The 21,783-nt window shown below is 34.7% G+C and overlaps 1 protein-coding gene and 1 pseudogene across 2 annotated transcripts in view; both read left to right on the plus strand.

Moving 5' to 3' along the window:
• SMIM14 (small integral membrane protein 14) overlaps positions 1 to 21,783 on the plus strand; it is a 65,602-nt gene that overhangs the window by 8,031 nt on the left and 35,788 nt on the right. Inside the window, exons 1-2 of one of the 2 annotated variants that reach the window (XM_036228036.1) lie at positions 1,833 to 3,074; positions 9,748 to 9,857. In XM_036228036.1, the coding sequence (XP_036083929.1) occupies positions 9,783 to 9,857 (75 nt within the window). In that variant the 5' untranslated portion in view covers positions 1,833 to 3,074; positions 9,748 to 9,782. Of the gene's footprint in view, positions 1 to 1,832; positions 3,075 to 9,747; positions 9,858 to 21,783 lie in introns of those variants that run through there. The other variant, XM_016119956.2, reaches the window with a different exon arrangement.
• LOC107497754 lies at positions 15,683 to 21,280 on the plus strand (annotated as a pseudogene).

A 21,783-nucleotide genomic window follows, 5' to 3' on the forward strand; every position in this document is an offset into this window, starting at 1 on the left:
GGGATTTTTGTTTTGCGTTTTTCTATAAAAATGTAGTAAGAAAAAACAAGTATGTTTGAAATTTTTAGAACTAAAAGGTAGAATAGTATAATGAATCCCTGCATATCTATCAACTGGCTTCAACAGTTATTCAATTCATGGCTGTTTTATTTTGTCTGTACCTCCCCTCCTTGCAGGATTATTGTCAGCTAGATCTCAGGCATTATATTTCTTTAATTGAAAATACTTAGTGGATTCTCTCAGAGATAAGGACTTTTTAGATGTGATAATTGACATTGTATTTCTGTTAAAAAAAATTAGTAATTGCTAAATGTCATTTAATCCAGTCAGTGTTCAAAGTTCCTGGTTTTTCCATAAATGTCCTTTTACTAAGTTTGTTTGAATCATGATTCAAACAAGGTCTATACAGGCATTTGATTAATATCTCTTAAATCTCTGAAACTGTAACCATATCCCAGCTATCTCTTAAAGGTTTATCTATATACTTTTTGCCATTTATTTATTGAAAAATCTGAGTTAGTTTTCCTGGATTTAGCTGCTGCATCCAATTTTTTTTCCTGATTATAAGGGTCGATATATGATAATTATATGATATTTGAAAAATGCACAAAGTAAAAGGTAAAATTATGTCACTGAGGGATAACTGATATTAAAGTTTTGGTATGTTTTCTTTCAGCTTTTTCTAATGTGTGTTTTCCTTTGCTTTTTAAACTTATGTGCATGCACTATGCTTATTTTTATATCCTACTTAGTGTAGTTTAACATTGTGTTGTGATCATTTCCCCATGTCATGAAAGAAAATGAAACATTTGGCTGCATAATTCTTCATAGTTTATATCATAATTTAAACATTTCTTTTCAGCCAGATACTTAGATTGTTCTGATTTTTCACTATTACAAAGCTATGATAACCATCTTTGTACATCTTAGTCTTTTTGTTTTTCAATAGAATCTCAGAAGTGGAGTTATTCAGAGGGCATGAACATTTTTTAACTTCCGTATTCATATTACCATAAAAATTATAGTTTGTAATCTCAAATGCAGTCTCTATTTAAGAATCTGCATATGCTTTGTTATTAAAATGTCTTTGCCCTCTATATTAGCGGAATATGTCTTATTCCCTAATTCTTTTGATTAAAAAAAATTTTTTTATGCAGTCTTATGTTGTAAATTTGTTCATGTTTTCCATTGTTTGTTATCTTTAGAAAGTTGAAAGTTCTTCCACAAAGGTCAATATTCACCTAAATTGTCTTCTAGAATTGCTGATGGGTCTTCTTCCTTAATTGCTAGCAGGTTTTCCTAGGACCATTTATTGAACTATTGATTCCTTACTCATTTATTTGTGACTCATTTTTCATATGCAAATATAAATAAATACATTTTATGGTTGGCATGTTCATAAAATTCTAGAAATAAAAATTGATTTCTCATGTATTGGGTTGTAATATTATATCTTATTCCTCTCCTCTCTCTACCTTTTTTCTGCTTGCTCCTAGCAATAGTATGCATCCAGATGTCTTTTCTTGATTCTGAGTGTGTTGGGACCACGTTGGAGTCAGGGCAACAGGGGCCAGAAACACCAAATAACAAAATATAAAGGGGTTGAATGCTTGCATGGAAGGACAGAAATGCATAGCTCTGCCTCAAATCAAAAGTAATTTATAAACCTCTTGGTAGAGTTACAGGGAGGGTGATCCTAAAAATTTCTGGAGAACAGTGGATAATTGTGCATATATGGTACATTACCCAGTATTACTAGCTTAAGTAAAATGTCAGTGATTATTTCTTTTTATCATTTATAAGGACTTTCCTAGGATCACCTAGAAGTAGCCTTGGTCTAACTTTGTCTCCTCTGGTCTTTGAACTTTGTAGGTTTTCCCTGTTTTTGATGTCAATTGTAGTTTTGAGGAGTATTGGTTAGATATTTTGTAGAATTCCTCTCTATTTGGGTTTGATTTGACTTAGTGTCATGGTTTTTGGGAAGAACGCCACAGAAGTGAAGTACCCTTCTCATCACATCATATCAAGGAGTATATGATATCAACATGACTTATCACTAATGTTGTTTACCTTGACCTTTTGGTTAAGGTAGTGTTTGCTAGATTTCTCTACTATAAAGTTACCTTCTCTGTGAATGCCTTTAAGACCTAGAGTTCCATTTTTTGTAATCTGTCCTACAGAAATATGGGCACAAAGACATTTGTTGCAATATTATATTAACAAAAAAATGAAAGACCCTAAGTAATCTCTATTAAAGGAATGCTAAAATTGTATGTTTATGTTTTGGAGTAGTATGTAGCCACTAAAAATAATGAAGTGTAGAGCTTTGTGCATTGAAAGGTCTCTAAGGCTTTTGTGTTACAGAACATGTATAAGTTGCAGAACATGAATAAGATGATAAAACCCACTGAAATGATAATGTGTCTATATATTTATAAGGGTGTAAATACATATGAAAAGACCTAGAAGTAGTCACACTGAACTGTTGACTGTAGTATCTCTGGGAAAAGGGGGCAGAATTGGGGAGAGAAATGAGAAAATTGACATTTTCCGTTTTAGGGAATACTTCTGGGAATACCACTAATACCAAGTGATCTGATAAAAATATATAGCACTGATAACTTTGCTGTTTTACTGTTTCCTACTGAGAGTGTTTCGCCTAATTAAGAATCATGTTTGAGAAGCATATTTTCCAAGGAATCAACCATGTAGTTTCATGGCATAATTCTAGAAAACATACTGTAGTGAAACTACGGTCTCCATTTTTTCACCTTTTCTAAAGTTATAAGCAGGCAATTAAATGACTTCTGAAAGGTGAATTAAACCCACCTATTATGGGCAGGATTGTTTAAAGTTCTAGCAGCAGACAACAAATTGGTTACCAGTACTGGAAAATTCCTTCAGCACATACAGAAAGAGGATGACTCAGCTGACTTATCACACAGCTGAACTCTACCAGGAAAGGTTTGTTAGTTGTAGTAGATGGAGGAAATGACTTGGATCTGAGGGCTATGGGGAATTTTATTTGCCCTCCCAACGTACAGAATGCTGTTTCATTTCGCTGCTTTTCTGTGGTAAGAGTTCTTTAGGAGTGGATGGTTTGAGAGCTTTAAATGTGTGCCCTTGTTTTGTCCTTTATGCTGCATAAAAAGCCACCTATAAACTGTTGCTTAATTTAGGCACAGAGCCAGATTGCTCTTAGAAATATTAATTATAATAGGAAAATACTGATTTATAAGTTCAATAATGGAAAATTTCAAAATATAAAAAAGTAAATTTGTGTAGGAATTCCTCAGTACCTGTCACTGAACTTTAATAATTATCAACTGATGGCTAGTTTTATTTAATCTGTTTCATCATACCCATATATACTTCTTTCCCTCCTCTGGATTATTTTGAATTTTTTCAGTGCACTATTCGTATTTTTATAACTTAGGCTTTTTGTGACCAGTCTCAGTAAAACTGTTTGTTTCCAAGGTCAAGCTCGTGTCTTTTGTATTATTTAACATTGTTCTCACATTAGAGATATGTATTGGGGTGGTGAACAACTCTTCTGAAACATGAAAGGCAAAAGTATTGTTTTAAATTACTTTCTGTAAAATGACTCTTCTAGGCCGATTTTGATTTAGTAACCCAGGTCTGTCTTGCCCAGGATAGAACAGCTTCTTAATGTCTCTGGACACCAAGGGATTTCAATGTGAAGTAGGATTGCTTATGTTTTTTGCTCTAGTGCCGGTGTGCATTGACATTTGTTCTAAGGTCTTAGCCAAAAGAGAACTGCTTCCATTCTATTTTTTAAAAAACAAGTAATTTTAAGTGGAAACTGTTAACTGAATAGTACTTAAAACAGTTCAAGTTTACATGAAAGTTCCATAGAAGCATAACACTGTTGAGGAATGTTCTATTTATAAATACATTTTCTCTCTTTTTTTTCCTGGAGGCTAATTAAGACTGATGTATATAATACTTTAAAATTCGAGTTGATTTACATGTTCCTGGCATATATAAATTCAGAATATAAACATTGTCAAAATTCAGTAAATATTCATTTCTGTGGCTTAGGTAGTGAAGAAAGTGTTTGCAGAGTGGTGACTAAAATAGGTGCCTGCCCTTAAGAAGCTGTGGTATTTTTTTGTGTGGGGGGGATGGTGATGGTAGTGGTAGAATCTAATTTCGTTAGTCAAATGGATGAAAAAGATTTAAAAATAGCTGTGTTTTACAGTTTTTATGGGTGATAAACACAAATCTCCCTTTCCTTATAAAAGTCCGTTTGCTAGTACAGTAGTCCTCAGTTAATGCTACTGAAAGGTTCTTGGAAACTGTGACTTGAAATGACATGCAAAAAAATCAGTTTTAGCACAAGCTAATTGGTATAAATAACATTTAAGTTCCTATTGCATATTTCTGGTCACAAAAAACACCAAACTTCTAAATAAAGACCCAAAACATTTCTAATATTAAACATTGAAATAAATGTGAGCTATACAGACATTTAAGAAAGATTAATTTAAAAGATTAATAAAAGCTATAATTATTTTCTAACCCACTTATTCCAGTTCAGGGTTGAAGGTGGCCAGATCTTCTCCTGGCAGATTAGAGTATAAGGCGGAAACCTACCCCGGACAGGACACTGGTCCATCTCGGGGCTACGTGTGCGTGAGCGCGCGCGCGCGCACAGACACACACACACACACACACACACACACACACACACACACTCATTCGGACTGGGACAGTTGAGACATGCCATTTCACATGCACGCTTTTGGGATGTGAGAGGAAACTGAGTACTTAGAGAACACTTATGCAGACATGAGGAAAATGTGCAGACCCCACATAGACAGTGGCTCCTGCTGTGAATCGGTTTTTTTTTTTTTCCTCAGCATTACAACGAAACAGCTTTATTGGAGGACCTGCTGTACTTCTCTTAGCATTTATGTGTTTTAAGAGGCTAAGAACTGGATAGGGATTAGACATTTTGGTGTTTGAATTTCATTTTTAAACAGTTTAGTAAAATATCTTCTAATTTCATCGGACATTTTATTGTTCCTGGGGTGGCATAATAGGGAGGAAGGAAGGACCAGTATTTGTAAGTGGATACTTGCTTATATCCACACAAGCACAGTTTGAACCTTTTTTTTCCCTTTTGGACAATTTGAAAAGACAGTTGAGAAACAGGCTTTCAAAGGTGAACTTTATGTATAAGGGTGGATTATATTTATTTTCAGGGTTTTTTGTGTTGGATATGTACAATTCTAACTTGAAGGCTAATAAGTTTTTAAAAAAAGGTACGGGCACAGAGTGGCCTCAAATAGTTATTTTATATTTGGTATTTCCTACTTCTGGAGAGGTAGGCTTTTCATCTTAGGTTGCCTGAAGGACAACTTCATCTCACCCCCACTTCCCCTTATCTCAGGCAAACAGATCTTAGAAGATAATAGATGAGTAGGTTTGTTCAGACTGTTCCACAACTTGATTTCCTCTCAGTATAACTTGCTATTTCCCCAAATCATTACATAGAAATATGCCTCATTTTCAACAACTATATAGGATGTACTAATACTATATTTAATTATTTTGTGTTATAAAATTGCTCTCATAGAAAATGTTTCAGTGAGCATCTTTACACGTACAGATATTTTGCATGCTTGTTTAGATATGTATATCCAAATTAACTAGATAAATTAATTTTCACCAGTCTTCTGGTAGTTGAAAGTGATATTTTGATTTGCACTTCTATTTTGCGCTTGTTTATTGGCTCTGTATTTTCCTGTGAACATGATCTTTGCTCATTTTTCTATTAGGTTGCCATTTTCATGTTGATTTTTAGAGTTCTCCATAAATTAAGGAAATTAACCTTGCAAGAGTTTTTCCAAGTTTATGTTCTGTCTTTATTTTGTGATATATTTTTGGTTTTATAGAAACATTATTTTTGACTGTCAATATTATTGATCCTCTATCATTTCCTGGATTTATGCTTTCTACATCTATTCTATTATCTTGTTATAGTTATACGTTGAGACCTTTTTGAGTTAAATTTTTTCTGTATTTTAAAAGTCTTAATACATGAGTACATATTGAAAGAAAATTTTGACTAGGCTCCCTATATAGACTCTAGCTTCTCTTCCTATCAGCTTTCCATAGTGTAGTCAAAGTGATCTTTTCAAAACACACCAGCATAAAACCCTTTATGAGTTTCACATTGCTCTTTGGATGAAGACTTGATCTTAAGCATGGCCTTGAAGACCCTGTGTGGCAGGCCCCTTGACCAATCTGGTCTCACTTCAGACCACTCTTCTTCTTGTCTGGATTCCAGCACATTGTGGCTTTTTTAGTTCTGCCATCACTCCATACTTCCACTCTTTACAGAGTCTTTACACTATTCCCTTTTTGTCAAGAATGCCCTCCAGCCCCCAATCCCCACGCTTTATACTCCATCTTGCCCTATTGTATTCCAGTGTGCCCTTCCATTTTCAACTCTGAGTTAACTTTAAAATCTTCCCTAACTCCCTAGGTAGGTTTAGAAGCTATATACACTTTCTAGGCACCATTTACCTTTGAAAAAATTTAACAGCTTTATTGAGCAATAAATCATATAGTGCACCATTTAAAGTGTACACTGCAATGGCTTTTAGTATATTCATGGAGTTGTATAACCATCACCATAATCAATTATAGAACATTTTCTTTACCCCAAAAGAAAGCCTGTACCTGTTAGTAGTCACTCTCTATTTCTCCCAGAGACCCCCAGTCCTGGACAACTGGAGTGATTTTTTTTTAATGTTGCCATTTTAACCATTTTTAAAGTGTACAGTTATTGTGACTATATCAAAAAAATCTGCATGGCAAAAGAAACCATCAATAAGACAGAGGAGGCAACTATCCAAACAGAATATATTTGCAAACAACGCCTCTGATAGGAGCCTAATGTATATAAACTCATACAACGCAACAATAAAAAAACCAAACAATCCAATTAAAAAAATGGGCAGAGGACCTGGACAGACACTTCTCCCAAGGAGACATACAATGGTCAACAAATATACGAAAAGATACTCAGCTTCACTAGCTATTAGGGAAATGCAAATAAAAACCACCTGAGACCACTTCACACCTATTAGAACGGCCATCATCAACAGGACAAGTAACAACAAGTATTGGAGGGGTTGTGGGGGAGAAGGAACCCTAATACATTGCTGGTGGGAATGTAAATTGTTATAGCTACTATGGAAAACAATATGGAGGGTCCTCAAACAACTAAGAATAGAATTACCATATAACCCAGCAATCCCTCTTCAGGGTATTTACCCCCAAAACTTGAAAACTTGAAAACACTCATGGACATGAACAGTGGATTAGTGGTTACCAGAGGGAAGTTGGGGAGGGGAGAAGTAGGTAGGGGTCAAGGTGATCAAATTTTAGGTGACAGAAGGAAATTTAACTTTGGGTGGTGAACATGATGCAATATATATATGATGTATTATTGAATTGTACACTTGAAACCTATTTGATTTTATTAACCAGTGTCACCCCAATAATGTTAATAAAAAAGAAGCTCCTTGGGAATGAAACAAGGGGAAAAAATGTGCAATTCAGTGCCATTGGTTACACTTACACTGTTGTGCAACTGTCACCACTGTATTTCCAAAACTTATATCACTCCAAAAAGAAACTCTGTACTTACTTTGCAATAACTCCCCATTTCCCTCTCCCCCAGCACCTGGCAACCACCATTCTACTTTCTGTCTATATGGATTTTCCTATTGTAGATATTTCATGTAAGTGGAATCATACAATATTTGTCCTTTCTGTCTGAATTATTTTACTTAGCATAATGTTTTCAAGGTTCATTCATGTATCAACGTCATTCCTTTTTATGACTGAATAATATGTGAATACTACATTTTGTTTGTCCATTCATCAGTTGATGGACATATGGGTTGTTTCCACCTTTTAACACATAAGTATCTGTTGAGTCCCTATTTTCAAATTTTGGGGTATATGCCTAGAAGTGGAATTACTGGGTTATTGATATTATCTGTTTAACTTTTTGAGGAACCATCAAACTTTTCCAAAGAGGGTATACCATTTTACAAACTCACCAGCAATAAAAGAGGGTTTTAATTTCTCCACATATTTTCATTTTATTTGATTATAGTCATCCTCATAGGAGTGAAATTGTATCATGATTTTGATTTGTATTTCTCTAATGATTAATAACATTGAACATTTTTTTCATCTATTTATTGTGTGTCTTTGGAGAAATGTCTCTTTAAGACTTTTGCCCATTTTTAAATTAGGTGGTTTTTGTTATTGAGTTAGTGAAGTTCTTTATGTATTCTGGATAGTAAATCCTTATCAGATATATGATTTGGAAATATTTCCTCATTCTGTGGGTTTTCTTTTTGGTCTTTTGGTTCATTTGTCTTTTATAGTATTTACAAGTTTATATTATAGTTTAAAAAATATTTAGATTAGTATCTGTCTCCACCATTAGAATGTGAACACCATTAGGGTAAGAACTTAAAAGTTTTTGCTTACTTTTAAATTTCTAATGTGTAGCACATTTTGTTTGTCCAATCATCAGTTAAATATTTTTAATGAGTGAATGAACTAAGTTCCTTTAAGTTGATTTCCGAATTGTTCCATCGATTCTTCTTGATCCTAAATATTAATAGTAGTCCATCTTGTCCTCTTGCTTGTTACTCTTATTTTTCAAAACCTTCCCAGTCTATGGCCATGTCACCCAAGCATGATCTTGTCTGATCTCGGAAGCTAAGCAGGGTTAGGCCTGATTAGTACTTGGATGGGAGACCACCTAGGAAGGCCAGGTGCTTGCTGTAGGCATAAAAAATAAAAAAATAAAAAATAAAGGTTTGTAAGCTGACAAGGTCTTTGCAATCTGTGAGGTCAACCAAGGGTTGCCTCACCTAAAAACAAACAAACAAATAAAACCTCAGCTATTTTCAGGCTATTATCATCTCGAGTAATGTAACTTATGCCCCTCCCCCCCCCCAAAAAATTTAACCCTTGGTATCATTTTACATAACTCATTATTTTCTTTCAGAGGGTTTTCTTGGTGTGGGATAAAAGCTGCAACCCAAAAGTTATCTTAAACTGTTTGGGTTGCTATGGCAAAATACCATAGTTCTTGAGTCTGAGAGATCCATGATCAAGGTGCCAGCAGATTCATTGACAAAGGACCTTCTCTCTGGTTTGTAGACTAATGCCCTCTTTCTGTATCTTCACATGGTGGAGAAGAGAGATCATTTTTCTCATATCTTTTCTCTAAGAGCACCAATTCCATTCATGAGGGCTCTACTCTTATTACCTGATCACCTCCTAAAGGCCTTACCTCCAGATACCATCATACTGGGAATTAGAGCTTCAACATAAGAGTTTTAAGTGGGACGTAAACATCCAATCCATAGAGGTACCTAACAAAATTAAAGAATTAAGTAATTAAGCAGAGTAGAGCTCTGGCACTATCAGCTTTACAGGTAGGGCCAGTACAGAGCATCTGGTTTTATAGGAAATCAAATGGCAGAAGGGGTAGCCAATCATTTGTATAGTTTCATAATTCATATAGTAAATTAATCATATAAGGTTAGTAAATTTATATAGATCACGTATGAATGTGAACTAGATTGAGAGAACTATTGCGAATCTGTATAATATTTGAAATTTTCATAGCTCAAAAGAGTAACTCTGAATAGTAGTCTTATAATATTTTTTCCTTCCTCCCAGATTTAAACAGTCAAGTTAAATCAAGGTGGATAATTATGGCAGAAGGTGGATTCGATCCCTGTGAATGTGTATGTTCTCATGAACATGCGATGAGAAGACTGATCAATCTGGTGAGATGAACTGTACCGCTTCCATTCTGTTTCTGTGAAAATGTTGGTTATTTTCATCCGTTGGAAACTGAAAGTATTTTATATTTGAAATTCCACATTGGTTTAAGTCATAATGGTTAAAATGCTTGCCAGCAATTCTTTGATTGGAGATAAAAATGGACTTCTGTCTTTGTTAGATTTATGTTGGTGAAATTCCCCACTGTAGGTGGGTAACACATTCATGTACAGCTTTTTCTGTTCTGTCTTAATGCATATATATAGGCATTAGCTGTTAGGAGCTTGTTTACCTGATAAATTGCTGTGAAGTCAATTTCTGTTACATGGGTCAAATCCTAATTCTCCAAATGACATGACAATAAAAAATCTCTATAGAAAGCATTTCCAAATTAAAATTAATTATTTGACAGAGGCAGATTTCTGAATAACAGGCTTTGGATAGTCTCATTGAATTGATTGTAGTGAGATTTGAATTATGAGATTTGAATTGTGGCATTTTAAAGACTTTCCTAACCTGTAAGCTCAAATATGTGGCCTGTTTATGTATTATACTTTATACTTTTTATGTACAAGAGAAGAAATTTGACCATTATTGACAATAAAGTATATTATTGTTAATAAAGGCAGATACAAGTATTTTCTCAAATATTTGAATTGTTGCTAGTTAATAAGGTTTTCTGCAGACTCAATGTCTATATATAGTGATCAGTGTCTGTTTCTTGGAAATTGTATTTCTTTTAGAATCAGCATATAGTAGGACTTATGATCCGTAAGAATGCCTTAGGAGAACAATAAACTAATCACTTAAAATTAAATCAGATTCTTGTGGTATAGAAATATAATGGAAATGTCATATATCCGATAAATTGAAGTGAAAATAGATGAGTCTGAGGAAAGAATATTTTTAAAAAATATTTCTTCTGTTATAAAGTTAAAGAGCTGGTACTTTTTGTGTCTAAATTAAATTAAAGGCATTTTTTTTTTTTCAAATCACTGTGATATTAGCAACAACAAATAGACTTGTACGCGAACTGTGGTAAATTTTCCAAGGAGATCACTTTTTAATAAGAGTTATCAACTCTTTATCAGTATAGTATTTTTTATTTTAACATAGTAACGTGCTTTTTTTTTTTATTAGCTCTGCTGCTTTTTTTAGAGATGGCTAAAACTAAGCCCTACTTTTATGATGCCCTGTATATTTTTATTCTTTTTAGTAGATTGTCAGGAAGATCATGTTTAGCGTTCTTTTTTTTTTTTTAATGGACACATTAATTCATGCTTGATGGGATATGTTTATAGTAATCCTAGTGTGAAGGTATATTACAAATCCTTGAAAAGTCCACATTTTTTAGCCTATGATGGATATTTTCACACAATATAAATTATTGATGGTGATCTACTTGTGTGTAATTTAATGTTTCAGTTATAGTTAACATTTAATATATTAGTTTCAGGTGTACAGCATAGCAGTTAGACATTTATATTGCTTATGAACTGATCCTCCCAATAAATCTAGTACCCCCCAGTGATGCCCAACATAGTTATTATAATATCATTGGCTATATTCTCTGTACTGTGCTTTATATCCTGTGTTTTGTTTTGCTACCAATACCATGCCATTTTGCTTACTCTCACTTTCTAGTATAATTTGAAGTCAGTCAGAGTGATGCCTCCAGCCTCGTTCTTTTTTCTCAGAATGGCTTTAGCAATTCAAGATCTTTCGTGCTTCCATACAAATCTGATGATTTTTTGTTCCATTTTTTAAAAAATGCCAATGGGATTTTGACAGAGATTCCATTAAATCTATATAATGGTTTTGGTAATATTGTCATTTAAACTATGTTGATTCTTCCAATCCAAGAACACAGAATATCATTCCATTTCTTTGTATCTTCTTTGATTTCTTTTAATAGAGTCTTGTAGTTTTCGTTATATAGGTCCTTTCCATGTTTTGTTAGATTTATTCCTAGGTATTTTATTCTTTTTGTCGCAATTGCAAAAGGAATTGTTTTTCCCGCTTCTTTTTCTGACACTTTATTATTAGAGTATTAGGAACGCTATGAATTTTCGAACATTGATTTTGTATCCAGAGACTTTACTATATTTGCTTATTGTTTCTAGTAGTATTCTTGTGGAGTCAATTCTTGAGAATGTTTCATGTGTACTAGAGAAGAATGTATAAGTAGCTCTTTTGGGATGGAAGGCTCTGTAAATTACAATTATGTCCAGTTTGGTCTAATGTGTCATTTAAGGGTGTTATTTCCTTATTGATTTTCTGTGATGATCTGTCCATATCTGACAGTGGGGTATTTAGGTCCTCTACTTCGATAGTGTTTTGGTCTGTTTCTCCTTTTAGTTCTTTTGGTAATTGCTTTACATATTTCGGGGCTCCCTGATTGGGAGCATAGATATTAATAATTGTTATGTCTTCTTGGTGCATGATTCCCTTTATTATTATGAAGTGTCCCTCAGTATTGTTCTTTACCTTTTTTATCTTGAAGTCTATTTTGTCTGATATTAGTACTGCTACTCCCACTTTTCTCCGAATGTCATTTGCTCGGAATATCATTTTTCACCCTTTCACTTTGTGTCTATATTTGTCTTTGGAGCTGATATGTGTCTTTTGGACGTAGCATATGGTTAGGTTTTGGTTTTTGATCCAATCTGCAACTCTGTGCCTTTTTATTGGTGAGTTCAGTCCATTTACATTAGGGGTGATTATTGGAATATGAGGTCTTCTGATAGCCATTTTATCTTTTGCATTCTGGTAGCTCTGTGTTTCCACTGATTCCTTGTCCTTGTGTTTCTGGGTGTTTTTTTTGTTTTTTTATTTTTTTCTTTTGGTTGGCTTTTGTGGATTTTGCCTCTGGTTCTTCTTGTTTTATGTTATATACTTCAGTTCTGAATCTTTGGTGTATGGTTACCATTATGACTATGTAAAGGATAGTTATATATATACAGTCATCTATTTTCTTCTGTGTGTGCCTTATCTCCTTTTCCCTTTGCGAATTTGGATATTTGAGTCCTCCCCTTTTTGGTTGCTTCCATGTCCTGGCCACTGTGAATAGTGCTGCTATGAACATCAATGTGCAAATATCTTTTCAGATATGGGTTTTCAAGTGTTTGGGGTAAATACCCAGTAGAGGGATTGCTGGATCATGTGGTAGATCAATTCTTAGTTTTTTATGATCCTCCATACTGTTTTCCATAGTGGCTGTACCAATTTGCAATCCCACCAGCAGTGTATGAGGGTTCTTTTTTCTCCGCATCCTCCCCAACATTTGTTATTACTTGTCCTGTTGATTATGGCTATTCTAACAGGTGTGAGATGGTATCTCATTATGGTTTGGATTTGCATTTCCCTCATAGGTAGTGATGTTGAGCATCCTTTCATATATTTGTTGGCCATTTGTATGTCCTCTTGGGAGAAGTGTTTGTTTTAGTCCGCTGCTCATTTTTTTATTGGATCCTTTGTTTTTTGTTGTTTTTGAGTCATATGAATTCTTTGTATATTTTGGATATTAGGACCTTATCGGAGGTGTTGCTTGCAAATATATTTTCCCATTCAGATGGCTGTCTCTTTACCTCGTTGATGATTTCTTTTGCTGAGCTGAAGCTTTTTAGTTTGATGTAGTCCCATTAATTTATTTTAGCTTTTACTACCCTTGTTTTTGAGGTCAAATTCATAAAATCCTCTTTAAGTCCAAGGTCCTTGAGTTTAGTTCCTATGTTTTCTTTATGCATTTTATTGTTTCAGGTCTTTTATTCAGGTCCTTAATCCATTTTGAGTCAATTTTGGTGTGTGGTGATAGACAACAGTCTAGTTTCATTATTTTGCAGGTGGCTTTCCAGTGTCCTCAGCACCATTTATTGAAGAGGCTTGGCATTCTCCACTGTGTGTTTTTGGCTTTTTTTGTCAAAAATTATTTGCCCATATAAATATGGGTTTACTTCTGGACTCTTGATTCTGTTCCACTGGTCTGTGTGTCTGTTTTGCTGCCAAATACCATGCCGTTTTGATTACTGTCACTTTGTAGTATAATTTGAAGTCAGGCAGAGTGATGCCTCCAAGTGAATTTAGATCTTTGAATCCTCTCCTTTTCAATCATTGTTATCTCAGTTAGTCCCTATGTATGCTGAACGTTCATTACTCTTTCGCTGTAACAATTCTCTTATTATTAAAGATTATAATGCCCTGTTCTTAGTAAGGCTTGCACTCCTTTGCTTCTATTTGCCTGATTGTCACTTTACTCCTAATTATTATTTTTGTCCATTTTGTTTTAGGTGAGCTGACCCTTTTAGTATTTTTTGTAGTGCAGGCCTTGTAGTGGAGGTTTCCCTCATTTTTATATGTCTGGAAAGGTCTTTATTTCTTCTTCATATCTAAAGGAGAGCTTAGCTGAATACATATTCTAGGCTGGTAGTTCCTTTCACTTAATAGTTTAAATATTTGATTCCATTTCTTTTTGACTTGTAAGGTTTGCACTAAAAAGTCCGAGGATAATCCATTGGGTTTTCCTTTATAAGTTACCATTTTCTTCTCCCTGGCTGCCTTGAGAATTCTGTCTTTGTCATTGATTTTTGATAATTTTAATAAAATTAGTCTTGGTGGAGGCCTTTTTGGTATGAGATAATTGGGTGTTCTAATTGGGACTTCTTGAATTGTAAGCTCCAGCTGATTTCTTAGAGTTGGGAAATTTTCATCTGCTATTTGTCTGAAAATGCTTTGTAGTCCCTGTTCCTTTTCCTTGGCTTCGATAATGCCCATTATTCTTATGTTTCCTCTCCTGATGGGATAAGCTAGTTTTTGAACTTCTTTTTCATTATTTTTCATTTTTTAGTTTCTCTGTTCTTCCTTTTGATTTATTTCTAGATTTCTGTCTTCAATATCACTGATCCTTTCCTCTATTTGGTCGACTCTATTTCCAAACCTTGCTATTTCATTTTTCATCTCTTGCCGTGTGTTCTTCATCCCCAGAAGTTCTATATGGTTCTTTTTGAGGGTTTCATTCTCCTTACTCTGCTCATCTAGTTGTTTTTTCAATTCCTGAAATTTTTGATATGACTCGTTTGGGAATTCACTGAGTTTTTTCAGAAGTACCATCCTAAATTCTCTGTGATTTAAATTGCATATTTCTATGTCTGTAAGCTTATTTTCTGGAGATTTTTCTCTTTCTTTCTGAGATGCCTTGTTACCTTGGTTGTTCACGATGTTAAATGGACTATTTTTCTGCCTGGGCATTAATGGAAATGTATTCTACTTTTTTATGAGAACGAAGATTTATTATGTAAATGTTTGTCTTTAGCTTGCTTTTTTTTTTTGGTTTCCAGTAGGTGGCATCAAAGCCTCTTGGATCCTTGCTTTATTTAAAGCCTTAAAAATGCCTTTTTATTTTCCGATAGATATTTAATCATGCTCGCTACCCTCACTTTCAGTTCTTTATAGTGTTAGCGACAGTTTCCGTACCATTTGTTCAGATTCTCCTGGTGCCCCGTGGTGTTCAGTCTTGGAGGGTATGGGAGGAGGCCCCCTCTGGATTGGGGTTTGGGGGCTGCTTCTCAGCCTCAGTTTTGCAACCGCGGCTGGTAAAAATCAACTGTTATTTTTCTGTCGTTCCACTTCTCTACCTTCTCCCCTGGTGACTGGCCCTGCTGCCGGCTGAGGGGAGCGCACAGCTTTCCCAGGCAGGGCTGTTCAGGGACCTTGCTGCTCCTTCTTCCCTTCCCCTCCTCCTATAGGTAGCTCAGGGGGCTATGAGAGGCAGCTTTTTTGTTTGTCCCAGCCCATTGCCTGAGACTCAGGGTTCTGACCTGTGGTAGGTCTTATGCGCAGATGTGCTGGTGTGCAGTTTGGGTGTTTTTTGTTAAGTTTTAAATGTTTAGCTTATTGTTGTTTCAAGGGGAGAGATCTGCCATATTTTCAAAGATCCCTCCCTGTGACCATTTTGTAACTTCCAATTTGTACTTCTCAAACCCTTCACCTTTTTCACCTATTACCTGGCAATCATCAGTTTGTTCTCTGTGATAGTAGTATTGACGATTTCAGAAGGGAGGAGAAACTTAATTGATTCATTAAATTTGCTGATTACATTTGATATTTATTTATTCACATTTAATTATGCATTATAATTTTTAATTCATACATATTTTTCCTTTTATTTAAATTCAGAATCATTGGCATTGTTGGGCCATATCTACTTTATTGATGTTGTAAGTGCTTTTTAAATGTTTATTAGTATTTTTTGAAATAGTGTTTCTAAATTTAGAAATTCAAAGATTAATGCGTCATGTTGTTTACTGTAGCATTATTTATAGTAGTAAAAAGTTATAAACGACTTAAATGTCTACCAGCAGGTAGGTGATTATGTGATCGCGCTCATGAGATGGAAATTTATATCGATGTTTAAAATAATTGTCTTTGAAGAATATAATGAGGGAAATGCATATGTTATATGAAATTTAAAAAGAAAGATATAAAATAGTAGTATGGTTTGCTTTTGTGTATACATACACACAACCCATGTATGTGTGCATAGGAAAAAAGACTTGAAAAAATACACCAAAATGTTAACAGTAGTCTCTCTTGGATTGTAGAAATTGTGGGGAGAATTCTCTTTTATAGTTTTCTGTATTTTCTGCGGTGATATAGTTTATAATCAGAAAAAGGTTATTTAACAAAAATTACAGATTTTTTCATTTAAATGTTACCAATATTTTTTTGTAATATAGTAGGCTCCTCTACTTTTCATGCATCCATTATCTTTTATACTTCAGAGGATGTTTTTTCATAGTACCTGTTAATATTCATTGAACTTTCAAACTAACTTCCTAGCCTATATTTTAAAAACAATTTATCTGAGAGTGTGATTTTTTTATATGAGCTATATCTACCAGAATTTAGATGCCTGTGTGCTCAGGCAACTCACAGATATAATAATGTTATGTTACAGTATGATGACAAAGCAGAGACTTATTTTTCTAAAACTGGACGTTTAATTCGTCCGTGTAATAGAATAACATCTCAATAATTTCAAGTACTCATTTGGAATTTTCATTACTTTTGTCCTCATGTAATTGAGTTTCCTTATAGATTAGAGTATTATCAATTCCTAAGAATTTGAAATGTAAATAGCAAGTAGAATCCACAGGAAATTTGAGGATTTTAATGATTATTTATGGTTAGCTCATTGGTTATATGCAGGGCTGCAGTTTAGTTTTTGTCTGTTCTGTGGAAATAGATGGGCTTTGCCAAAGGGTATATTTGGTTTAGGAGCAGTTTTGATTTTGCCATTAGTTCTTTTCCATTTTAATAAAGTTGTATTCATTCACTTTTTAAAACTAACTTCTTTCCATGACTTAGTAATGATATCAGTTAAGGTTCTTTATTGTCAGTAATAGAAGAAGTTCTGGCTTATTTAAGCAGAAAAGGACATATTAAAAGGATATGTGGCTCATCTTGGAGAACCTGACATGAAAATAAATAAGATAAAAGGGAAAGTAAGTGCCAAAATGAGAGCTGAAGTCACGTAGCAAAACTAGTCTAGCCATGATGCTGTTGCTCCTCAATTCCACACCTTTGTATACCTGGCTGTTGTTGTAACATCTCCATTTGGATAACTAATAAGACTCTTACACTTGATGTTTGCATAACTGAACTTCTTTTCTTGACCCCAAGCTTACACTTTTCTGTCTTTGCTGTTTGCACCATTATTCTGGTTGCTCGGGCCATCTTTTGTTCTGTTCTTTCAACCCTATGGCTAACACAGAAACAAATCCTTTTAGCTCACCCTTAAAAACATAATCAAAACCCAGCCATTTCTCACACCTCCAGTGCAACATCCTGGTCTAATCTGTAATCATCTCTTGCCTGGATTATTGAAATTAGCCTCCCTATGGGTCTTCTCTTGCCAAGCCCTACTTCCCTCAAGTTTAGTCTCACTAGCAGCTAAAGTGACCTATTTTCAATAAGTCAGGTAACGTTCCTCTTTTCCTAAAGATCCTGCATAGCTTCCTATAACACTAAAAGTGACAAGACAAAATTTACATGGTTCTACATTATGTGTCCCCCTCAACCCCGCTCTTTCCATTTGTTCACTTTAAAAATTCTGGCCTGGAAAATACAGGTCACATGTAAAAGAAAAAGACTTTTCAACAGCAAAAGTCAAGGCATTGGTACAATGACTTTAAATTTGGAAAGGAAATTATTACCAAGCTAGAATTCTATATCCAACCAGTCAGATAGGAGGTCTTCAAATATTTGGCTTCAAAAATTTTATCTCCTGTCCTTTCTTAGATAAATTACTAAACAGTGAATTGTTTTTCATCAAAATGAAGGCATTAAAGAAAGAAGGCCAAGATCTGGAGTGTGACAAAGCAGGAGATCCAGGACATAAGAGAGGCAAAAGTAATTTCCAGGATAATGGTGAGGGTTGATTCCAGGGTAATAGCTGTGCACCAGGACCACAGGATAGCCGGTTTAGTTGGGAGCATTTCACATGGCTATAGGATAGACTTTTCAGAAAGATGAATTTGTAGATACCTGGTGAGCAGAGACATTTTGTGGTCTAGATAATTGAAAACAAGTTGTGAAAAGTCAGAAAACTAAGTAAATGAAAAAAACAAAAGAATGTTATCAAGTAAGGAAACACAGATATTAGTACAGAAAAGAAAAAGTAATTATGGTTTGCTACATGGCTCAACTGTGAAGAGCGTTTACATAGTCATAATGATGTTAAAACTGACTAAATGGAACTAAACAAATTTATGATACAACTGTTATTATCTAGGAAGAGTACATGTAAGGTGGGGTCAGGAAAAGAGAGAATTAGGTCATTTTCTGTGGGTGAATCAATGCTTATAGTTTAACTGAAAAATCAAGGAGTAGAAACAATGTATAATTTATGTATAAAGACAAGGAAGTTAATACTAAAATAAACAGCTAAAATTTGAAAGTAATTACCTTTGTGGAGTGGGAAATAGGAAGAGATGAGAAACTGCTTTTTGGGGGAGCAAACTTATAGAAGTGTTTAAGTCTAAATTGTGTACATGAATAATAAAAATTAAAACAACAAAATAGAAAGCAGAAAACTTCCAATTTAGGGAGTACAAAAAGTAGGTGTGAATCCTTTAGATTGCTGAATCCGTTGTACATCTTTTTTTCTTTTAAGCAATATAAAGTGATTGGCTGAGGCCTTTGCTATGCGGGGTAAAACTAGGATTTCTGCTAAGACAAGTGAAGATATTCATGGAGAAGACTCCTAGTTGGGTATTATGGACCAAGAGAAAGGCTAGGAAACCTCAAACCTCTATAGTGAATGTCAAGTAGAAAGAAAAAGAGAATGCTGGAGTGCATCCTCTTGGTCTCAGTGCCCCCTTCTTCGAGAGGGAGCCTTGGGCGCAAGTGCAGAGCCCATGGCGGGCCCAGGGTGCAGGATAGCCAGGGACACTGAGGGCCCAGAGAAGCCAGCATGCCACTGCAGATCCAACACCTTTACTACTCTTGAAGTCCAGAGCCCCATTCTAGATGTACAGACAGGGTAAGTGCAGTTGAAGAAGATGAAATGGGGACCCGAGTTAACAAATTTCAATACGAAAGAGAAAGCTTCTAAATGACTTTGAAGAAAGAGAAAATCATCATCAAGAAGTTCTGATTTGAAGGAGTCTACATCTTCACTTCCTGCTGACTTGAAAACAGAAGTAGATCAGCTATGAAAAGAATATTATCTCCTATAATGTCTGTATTAAAGAAGCCCCAAGACACCTTTGACAGCCTGGCATTCATCCCAAGACAATCCCTTCCCCTCAACAAATTCAAGAAGTGTAGTCAATGATTGTGGGACCAGCAGATCAAACTCTGTAAGGTGGCTCTGCGTTTTGGGGATTCTCCAGCTGAAGAAAAGATGTGATTTTGAAGAAATACATCCTGTAGACCTCAGGGAAATGGAGACCAAATCTACAGAAAGCAGTTCCAAGTCCCAGACCAGCTCTCAGGATGACTTCCATATGTACTCTGGCACACCTGCCAACATTACATATGTGGACTGCCAAGCAGAAGGGAGTATAATTTGGAAGCTCGTGTAACTGAACCCTTGAAAGATTTCTTTGCCATGAGCTAACCGGTGCATGTGGTGGCCACTGAGAGGAAGTTGCCTTTACCTGGCAAGGTGGAGGGCCAGCCAAGCATGCCTTGTGCATTTTTAGCTGGGCGGGTTCTGTTAATAGTTTATTATCTTATAGTGAATTGTTATTCTTGTATTCTTTTCCTAAGAAAGTTTTATGTATAGCGAATTTTGCATGTTCTAAATCATAAATGGGGATAAATCCAATGAAAATTGAAGTAATCTTGCAACAAACTTAATTGTGTAATCCCTACCACCCTCTAAGTTAACCTGACAAGCATACTTTAACTGGTTTTCCACAAGTATTTTAGACATTAAGTTGCCACTTGTCAGATGTCTGGTTCATGGTGTATGTTCTGGACCAGTCTAGCATCAGCTTTCTTTACTGGTGTCTAAGTATGCTCAGATTTGGATACCTTTAATATCTTTATGTAAATTTAATTTTTGGCCTTTTGTCAATATGTCACGGAGGCTTTTTCTCCTCAAACAGCACTAAATAGTCAAGGATATTGAGCTGTTAAATTAATAGATTTTATTTAAGTTATACAGTCTTAATTTGGTACTTGTAAATAGTGATAGGTAGGCCTTGTACCAGTAATACTCGAAGAGTTAAGGTAGCAGAGGGAATCAGAAAGAACATTTTTTTTTTATATATAATTTACCGTGTAAAATTGCTGTTAATGATAATATATGTAGATTTTCTGTTCAAATATTCAATTGTAAACTTCTTGTTAGGATTGTTATGTTTCTATTGCTTTTGTATGGAATGATATTGCAAAAATAAAAAGTAAAAAACCTTAAGAAAAAATTTAATAAAATTAATTATAAAAAAAGAAAGAATTCCTGGTCAAGGAATGAAATGTATTATAAAGTCTTAGAATGAAGCCTTTCCTATTTTGAGCATTAGGAGCTTCTGTAGCCTGCCTGCATGCTTCCATGATAAAGGAAGCTGTTTGTATACCCTAACTGTTCACCAACCTAGTCCTTTATTAATAAATATGAATAGAAGATCAAGCAAAGTTGTTGAAAGATAATGAGGACCACAGTATGATTGGGTATAGCTACATAGAAGACAAATTGAAATAGGTATGTCTAATATATGAAAGATCATTATGAAATGGTTATAAACGCAGACTCACACAATTATCTAGTACTGGTCTTAAACACCAACAGCAATGTGATTTTCTGAAATTGTGAACTATTCTTGGTAAAGTTGTAAACAAAATGAAGTATAACAGCAAAGGAAACCATCAGCAAAACAAAAAGACAACCGACTAGGAGAAGATATTCACTAATGATACATCTGATAAGGGGTTAAATATCCAAAATATATAAAGAACTTCTACAACTCAGCAACAAAAAAACAACCCAATTAAAAAATGGGCAGAAGACCTGAACAGATACTTCTCCAAAGAAGAAATACAGATGGCTAATAGACATATGAAAAGATGCCCAAAGTCACTAACCAGAGAAATGCAAATTAAAACCACAATGAGATATCACCGCACACCTGTCAGAATGGCTATCATCAATAAATCAAAAAACAGCAAGTGTTGGCAAAGATGTGGAGAAAAGAGAACCCTCATACACTGTTGGTGGGATTGCAAATTGGTACAGCCACTATAGAAAACAGTTTGGAGGTTTCTCAAATAATTAAATATGGATATATACCTTTTGACCTAGCAGTTGTACTTCTGGGTATTTATCCAAAGAAAATGAATACAATAATTCATAAAGATATATGCACCCCAATATTCATGGCAGCACAATTTACAATAGCTGATATGGAAGCAACCTAAATGCCCATCAAC

Source organism: Rousettus aegyptiacus, unplaced genomic scaffold (assembly GCF_014176215.1).
Source record: "Rousettus aegyptiacus isolate mRouAeg1 unplaced genomic scaffold, mRouAeg1.p scaffold_m13_p_10, whole genome shotgun sequence".
Classification (NCBI taxonomy): domain Eukaryota; kingdom Metazoa; phylum Chordata; class Mammalia; order Chiroptera; family Pteropodidae; genus Rousettus; species Rousettus aegyptiacus.